Source organism: Quercus robur, chromosome 2 (assembly GCF_932294415.1).
Source record: "Quercus robur chromosome 2, dhQueRobu3.1, whole genome shotgun sequence".
Classification (NCBI taxonomy): Eukaryota; Viridiplantae; Streptophyta; class Magnoliopsida; order Fagales; family Fagaceae; genus Quercus; species Quercus robur.
The window spans coordinates 563,108-571,277 of record NC_065535.1 but is presented as its reverse complement, the minus strand read 5'-3'; the positions used below and the strand labels follow the sequence as shown (position 1 = coordinate 571,277).

At 35.3% G+C, this 8,170-nt stretch overlaps 1 protein-coding gene across 5 annotated transcripts; it reads left to right on the top strand.

Moving 5' to 3' along the window:
• The first annotated feature begins 2,617 nt into the window (after positions 1 to 2,617).
• Positions 2,618 to 7,545, top strand: LOC126707860 (protein phosphatase 2C 77-like). 5 transcript variants are annotated; one of them, XM_050407629.1, is made up of 6 exons: positions 2,618 to 2,784; positions 3,345 to 4,638; positions 4,762 to 5,079; positions 5,181 to 5,286; positions 6,526 to 6,862; positions 7,263 to 7,545. In XM_050407629.1, exons 2-5 carry the CDS (start codon positions 3,766 to 3,768, stop codon positions 6,858 to 6,860), a joined length of 1,632 nt encoding a protein of 543 aa, XP_050263586.1. In that variant the 5' UTR covers positions 2,618 to 2,784; positions 3,345 to 3,765; the 3' UTR covers positions 6,861 to 6,862; positions 7,263 to 7,545. The 5 variants fall into 5 exon arrangements, with proteins under 5 accessions (XP_050263586.1, XP_050263577.1, XP_050263574.1 ...); XM_050407620.1 differs by having other exon boundaries at positions 7,238 to 7,545; XM_050407617.1 differs by lacking the exon at positions 7,263 to 7,545 and having other exon boundaries at positions 6,526 to 7,236.
• The last annotated feature ends 625 nt before the right edge of the window (positions 7,546 to 8,170 follow it).

Genomic DNA, 8,170 nt, shown 5'->3' with positions numbered 1-8,170 from the left:
GGTGTTAGAATGTGTCATTTAATTACTTTCTGAATTTAGATTATTCTAGCTGTGGAATGTCTTTTTAAAGTTTACAATACATACAGAGGATTTTGAGTCTTGAATCTTTATATTGCCATGCTCTCTCTCTCTCTCCTAATCTTTTGCACTGGCATCCATGGTTTGTACATGAAGTTAATATGCAATGCAAAAATAAGAGGTATCCCATGTATTAGATATGTTTATCTTTTCTGATTTCTCGCATAGCTTGTGAGTTTTATGTGATGGTTATAGGATTAACACATTGTGAGAGGAATGATGAATATATCAAATGCATTCGATATTAATTATTAAGGGAAGAGAGATTGTAGTTGTGGTCTTTGGTTTTGTAGGAAGAAATGCTAACAAAGTCACCCGTGGGCTATCTACTAGCTACTCCAAGAATGAGTATACGAGTCACGAGCAGGGACGGAACCAGAATTCATACCTGAGGGGGGCAAAGCTTAAAACCAGAAAAAAAAAATTATGAAAATAAAAATTAGCATCTATTTCATATTCAACAAAATACTACATACAAAATAAGTATTTCTTAAACATTTCATATTATAAAACACATCAACAAAGTATAACATACAAAATGAGTGTTGCTTATTTTGTGTGCGATTTTTGTTTAGTCCATATTTATTTTTTTATTTTGTTTTTGTAGTTAAAGAGGCATGAATTTTATTTATTTATTTATTTTCTTGTAGATCAATATCTATATATATATATATATATATATAAGGGCAAATCTTAATTTTTTTATACTAGTTTTTTTTTTTTTTTTTTTAAATGTGGGGGGGGGGGGGGGGGGGGGGGGGGGGGCAATTGCCCCCTTCTGCCCCAAGGTAGATCCGTCCCTGGTCACGAGGATCTTACTGTAATGCTTGGATTTAAAATTTATATCCTCTTTTGGCTGGAATCGAGAATACATCTTCAACGAGGATGTCCTTTTTTATTTTTTTTTGAGAAGATTGAACGAGGATGCCTAGTTGGAACATTTTCTTGGTAACATTTCCTTGTAGTCAGCAAATATATATATATATATATATATATGACAAGAGGACCTTGGTAAAAAAGAAAAGAAATTCAGTAAAAAAAAAAAAACAAAAAAAAAAACAACATTTTCTAGCTTGTTTGTTTCTTTTTTCATCTCTGTCAAACGATAAAACAATTTTCCCCTTGCAAGGTTGGAACTCCAAGGTCCAAACTCTAGAAAAGAGAAATACCATTAAGTCACGAGACTACTACTATTACTATCCATATAATAAATTGATGATAATGAAAAGCAATAAACAAATCTGTTTTAATTAATAACCCAAATTCAGTTTAAATACACATGCGCATGCACATGCACGCATTATCTTTTTTTTCCCTCTTAATTAAGGATGGATGGTAATGAAGGATGCATAATAAGTTCATACAGCAAGCCAATGGTTGCAAAAGTCTAAATTTTTCTTCTTTGCACGTGCAATTGTAGTCATGCATCTTCATAGAGGAATTGAATTCATTAAGTTGACATTTACAGACAAATTAAAACAAAATAAAGAAGCTAACGCTCTTCTAGATTGAGTCCAATTTATTGGACAATTTTGCCACATACAAGAAGCACGTGATCAATTAAATTCATTAAAGTGTGATATATCAACCTAGCAAATCTAGAGTCTTATTGGTGGCCCACTTTAAATTTGCAATAAATAAATAAATAAAATTCACATGTGTAGGATATATCCCACTTTTTTTATTTTTTTATTTTATCTACACATCTATTTTATTTAAGCTAAAATTAGTTAAAGTTCCTTACATACAACACCTAAGGTTTTTCAATTAAATTAAACTACCTAAGGTTTTTCAATTAAATTAAACTATGTGATAAGTTGGATTTAATTTTCTTTGGAAATAAAAACACTTTTTTTTTTAATTTTATTTTTTTATAATTTAATATTTATAACAATGGGGGAGACATAATTTGGATGATGGATTTCTCTATTGAAAATAGAGAAGAAATGTCATTTAAGCTACAAAGATTTGCATTATATGCAAATAATTAGAGTCCTTGTGCAAACACAACTATATTTTGTTTGTTTCAAATTCATAACATACTCGCATGTTAATCTATGATTCACGATTATCACATACATATATGATAACCATTGATAATTGCGGAAAAATAGATTTAAGTGTATCATTCACAAGCTAAATATTGTAGATTTGGGTGTGGAAAAGATTACGTCTCTAAAATTTTCCATTTGGAAAACAACTATCCTTCTAATAATTCAAAGTTATGAAATTCAATAGTATGATGTATTGAAACAAAACCCAAAAGCAATGCAATGCAATGCAATGCAGAGTGTGCACTGTTGTGTACGTAAGAAAAGTAATTTTTGGATGGAGTTATTAGGATTGGAAAATGAAAAGGAAGGGGCAAGGGCATGAGATGAGATGAGATGGGTGGAGATGCTTTAATATGCTCTTATAGATTTGACATCTGTCCTTCTCATAACTCATCACACCCCCACATACTCTCTCTCTCCTCTTACCTTTTTCTTTTTATTTATTTATTTATTTTCTTTTTAAGTAATAAATATAGTGTTTATTTATTTATCTATCTTCTCTCCACTCCCTTTCTTACTTGCTCTTCCAAGTTTCATGTTTGAGTTTGAAGTTGAAGTTGAACTTCAACGCCCACACCCACAACCACACCCACATCAATACAAATTTACTATTAAAAAGAAAGACTTCATTTTGAGATGTTATTTTTTAATGGTAAGCAAACCTTTTCCATGTATCTTTATTGTTTCTTCATTCTTTTATTCTTTTCAATGGTTTTCATATGTCAAAAAGTCTATGTAAGAGAGAAATAAAGAAACTAAAAGAAAGAAAGAGATAGAAGAGAAGACTCTACTGTTGACAAATTAGGTAGTCACTACTCACTACTGACTTTCTTCTTCTTCTTCTTCTTCTTCTTCTTTCACCTTCTTTGTCATGATTGATTAATTAGTCCATAGAGAGAGAGAGAGAGCTGGGTCTTTTACTAGAGGCTGAGGTGGGTTGCCTCAGATCCAGGGAAGTCTAAGTAATAAGTGAAAAAAGGTGCCATCTTTTCTAGGGTTTTCCTGTGATTCTTGGGACTTTGTGTTTCTTTTTCATGACACCCTTTTTTCTCTATCTTTCTTGTGTTAGGGGGATAAGGGGTTGGTTTCAAATTTAATTAATTTAATGCAATTTCGTTATCACAGTTTTTATTTATTTATTTGGCTTTGTATGTGTGTGTGTCCAATTAAAGTTGTTTTCTTTTGTTTCTGGGTGTTTCTCTCTCATTGTAGTTGATGATGGAAGTAGATAAAGAAGAGTCCAGAGATGAAGTTGATAAGGCCCCAACTGAAACAGGTCTATGCTATCCATTTTAGGTTTATATTTCTATATACGGAAGTTGGGGATCCCTTGTTGGTTATGTGTTGACCAGATCTGACTTTTACTACCCATTTCCCTATCACAACCTTTTTAGCTCGACCCTCAAAGCAAAGCAAAGCAAGGTAAAGTTTGCATCATAAGTCATAACCTGAATTTTAGGCAATGGGGGGAATTAATGGTGTGTTGAGACTCGCCATTCACATTCCATTATCATTCTTATTCATCAGAAGAAAAGAAGGTAATGGATTAGTAGTTGTAAAATGACAGGCTGTGAAGGTTTGGGGGGTAACTTTTTGTACTACTGCTGCTGCCTAGATAAGGGTTTTGATTTTGATGGAGGAGATGTCTCCGGCGGTCACGGTGCCATTTAGAGTAGGTAACTCAGTCTCAGTGTGTGATAACCCGACCATAGCTACCCACATAGATATCAGTAGTACACTTAAGCTAATGGCAGACACGGCTGGTCTATTATCTGATTCTGTTGCTGCTGGTGATGTGGTGGTGGACTGTACTTGTGGTGATTTGGTGAATGAAGTTAAGGTGTTGGATAACGTATCTCAAAATGAAACCAATTGGGCTGCCGCTGCTGATGATAACGGTGTGATAGCCCGTGGAAGTGAGGAAGATGATACCTTATCATTGGAGTTGGAGGGTGATCAGATTCTTGATAGCTCTTGTTCTTTTTCAGTGGCGAGTGAGACCAGTAGTTTATGTGGAGAGGGAGAGGATATCTTTGCTCTTGATATAAGAACACCGACTTCCATAGACATTGAGAAGAACATATGTGGTGATGTTGATGTTGTTGCTAAGGCCCCCAATTCAGAAGAACGAAATGATGAGACTAAGACAGAGATTGTGAGTGATCCTGTTGCTGTGCCTGTGAGCCCTGATGAAGAAGCTGGTGATGGTTCTGACCCAAAGCCATCTGCAGTCGTTCATCAGTTACCTCTGCGTCTGGAAAGAGGGGCCAGTGGAACATCATCTGGCCGCAGTGTTTTTGAGATAGAGTTTGTGCCTCTTTGGGGATTTACATCTATGTGTGGAAGAAGACCTGAGATGGAAGATGCTTTTGCTACTGTGCCTCATTTTCTGAAGATTCCTATCCAAATGCTAATCGGTGACCGTGTATTTGATGGCATGACTAGATGTTTACCTGACCAGACTGTTCATTTCTTTGGAGTCTATGATGGCCATGGAGGGTCTCAGGTACTATTTATTTTGTTTCCCTCCTTTACATAAGCTCTCTCCTTTTCTTTTCCTTACTGTCAAATGATGCATAACGGTCTTCGTGACAAGTAATTTACTCCCATGAGGTACTAATTTGTTCAGGTTGCAAACTATTGTTGTGATCGTATCCATATGGCTTTGGCTGAGGAGATAGAATTTGTTAAGAAAGGCCTAACTGATGGAAGTATCAAGGACAATTGCCAAGAGCAGTGGAAAAAAGCATTCACCAATTGTTTTCTTAAGGTCGATGATGAAGTTGGAGGAAAAACTGGTCTTGAGCCTGTCGCACCGGAAACTGTTGGTTCTACAGCTGTGGTTGCCATTATTTGTTCCTCACATATCATTGTTGCAAACTGTGGAGATTCAAGAGCAGTTCTGTGTCGTGGAAAAGAACCTATGGCATTGTCAGTTGATCATAAAGTAACAGACCTCTAATAGTAGTTTTGCATCTTTCTATAGTAATAATTGATTTTAGGAAACTGATAATCATTTAATAAATTTTTTTGTTGATATTGTTTCAGCCAAATCGAGAAGATGAATATGCTAGAATTGAGGCAGCCGGAGGCAAGGTCATACAGTGGAATGGGCATCGTGTTTTTGGAGTTCTTGCAATGTCAAGGTCTATTGGTGTGTGCTTCTTCACCATGACTTTATCCAATCTCATTGCATGTTTTGATCTTTGAGTTTCCTTGAGGTTGCCCCCGCACCAGGGGTTTCTTTTGTCAAAAGCTTTGTTATAGGCTGGTTGCCCCATCGTGATGCTAATCACTAGTTACATTTTAAATAATTTGTATGGTCTTTGCATGCCAACCTGGAGTTATGTTTATGAATGTATTGCATTTTGTATGTGCCAATTTGTGGCTCACGTAGTTTACAGCATTAAAATTAAGTGCAGTTGTGTGCTGAGGTGTTATGACCTCTGGAGATTCTTCCTCTAAATTTTTTGGGCTAACCTTGAGATGTAAGCTTCACTATGCCGCTGAATCAGGATACTGATTGGATTAGTCTGATTTCAACCTAAATTAATTTGTAAACAGGGAAATGAAGGGAAACTGAAATTAGCAGATCATATTTAAGCAGTTTTTATAACTGGTTCACTTTAATTATTTCACCGTGTTATGAAAGCAACTTTTGAGTTGTCAATGAGAGTTTCTGATTCTTGTGCTCATGGAGGTGCCTTAGAAAGTTTGGAATATCTGTTATATCCTGATGAACTCTATTTTGGATAGACATTGTGGATAGACACTATTCTTTTAAACTTTTAAAAGCCTACCATCGTTCCTCAAGTATATAGTTTTAATTTGTACAAACCATGTCTTCTGTGTTAATATCCTTAAATTTGGAAATCACATAGAAACTAGAAACTAAATTAGCGGATGTCTTTTTCTGTGGTATTTGAAATAATTTTATTCTGGTTCTGTCAATATTATATAATTAATTTATATTCCAATGAGGGCAGGGGTCTCAGGTTCAACTCCTAAAGTTGACCTGTGAACACTCGAACAATAGAATATTGATATTTGTGAAGGACATTGATGCCTTTCTGAAATCAAACCTCATAATAATTTACTTCTTTAATTGTTTATTGTAACGGTCTTATGCAGATCATTTCAAACTAGCTTCTTCTTCCTTAGAGTTTGTAATTCCTATCATTTTCACTTTACCGTTGGAGCCTTCATCCAAAAAATGATAGATTATGTGCAGTATAACACAATATGATTTTTCCTCTTGTGAGATTTTCATGCTACTTAGACTCCAGAGATGATAATTTATTCTTTTTAGTTAAGTACTTTAGCAATTACATATCAAAAAGAACTTCAGCAATTAAAATACAAGTAGTTTGTCTGACTTGGTTGTGGGTTGCAGGTGATAGATATTTGAAACCGTGGATAATTCCAGAACCAGAGGTGATGTTTATTCCGCGGTCAAAAGAAGATGAATGCCTTATTTTAGCTAGTGATGGTTTATGGGATGTCATGACAAATGAAGAGGTATGTGACTTGGCTCGGAAAAGAATACTTTTGTGGCACAAAAAGAATGGTGTTACTCTTCCCACTGAAAGAGGCGAGGGAATTGATCCTGCAGCTCAAGCAGCAGCAGAATTCCTCTCAAACCGTGCTATTCAAAAAGGAAGTAAGGACAACATAACTGTGATTGTGGTGGATTTGAAAGCTCAAAGGAAGTTCAAAAGTAAAACATGACGGTTCGTTCACCCTCCTATTAGCTGTTTGATTCATGATTGTATGTTGGAGTATAAAATATGATCCAATATAGTTTTGCCCATCTTCTTTTCACCTGGGCTTTATGGCTTATTGAGAATAGCAGTCTGTATTTACTATAGAATATCCATGATTCTAGAACTCCTCACTGTTTCAAGAGTCTTGTTGTACACTGTGCTGAGTTCTGGGTATGTAAATCTTATCAGCTTATTGTAGGACAATAGATGGTGACAGTTCCATGTTTTTAGCATTGTGGCCAAATTGTATTCATTATGCCTCCGAGTTAAATGGCTCTGTGAGGTATTTACCTCGTATTATTTCAACTGTGCGGTACTAATGAATTTTTTTTTAAGTCTCAGACATTGTACCAATTGCTTTTGCTAGAACTCTGCTCATTTTGTGAGATAGCAATGGATATGGTGCGGTATAAGTGGTTGCTCTGCTGATAATGGCAATGGAACAGTGGCATAAAGTGATAAAGTTAGATTTGCAGCAGTCTATGGTTATAACGATTCTGACAACTTTTTTTCATAACAATGAAGTGGCATGTTGTGATTGGTATTAATAAAAGTGATGTTAGTGTAGGCCACATGTAATTTACGTGTAATTTGTCATGTCAGTCATTGTGAATTGTGAAAAAGGATAGTAAAAATTGTTGTTTCTAGTATTAGTGGTTCAGATAGCGATGGGCAGTATTTGAAGATGATTGAGTGGGATCATTGATTGCCTTTCCCTATAGTAAAGTGACTAAATGGAGGTGTTAGATGGAAGTTAGGAAACGTGTGTTGTGTTTTCTGCATGCCATTAGTAGCAATGTGTAAATGATTGGAGTGTGTAATGTTCATTTCGGATGCATGTAGATTCCACTTTTAACTTAGATGGATTTGTCATTTGTCATATTTTTGTTTTAGCTCGTACAATTAGAAGCCAACAAAATTTTATGCGTCTCTTACAACAATATGAGTAGGATTCTTGGAAAGCCACTTATTAAAATGTGAATTGGCGTGAGCCACCCATCCAAAAAGACATCTTAGTTGTGTCAACTCAATGAGACTCGAATGGAATCCATTTTTGGTCAACAAGGCTCATGATCATTGAAATGGTTCTATGTAACTTAAGAAATCCAATCAAATAGAATTTGATTGATCAGCAATCTATGGGGTCAAGGATTGAGGGAAAACAGCTGTTGGAAAGCAACAAGGGAATTTAGACTGATGGAAATCACCTCCTGTATTACATGTTATCTTGGTTTAAAAATCTCATGGATTAAACGCCCTCTTGTTTAGTTTGTT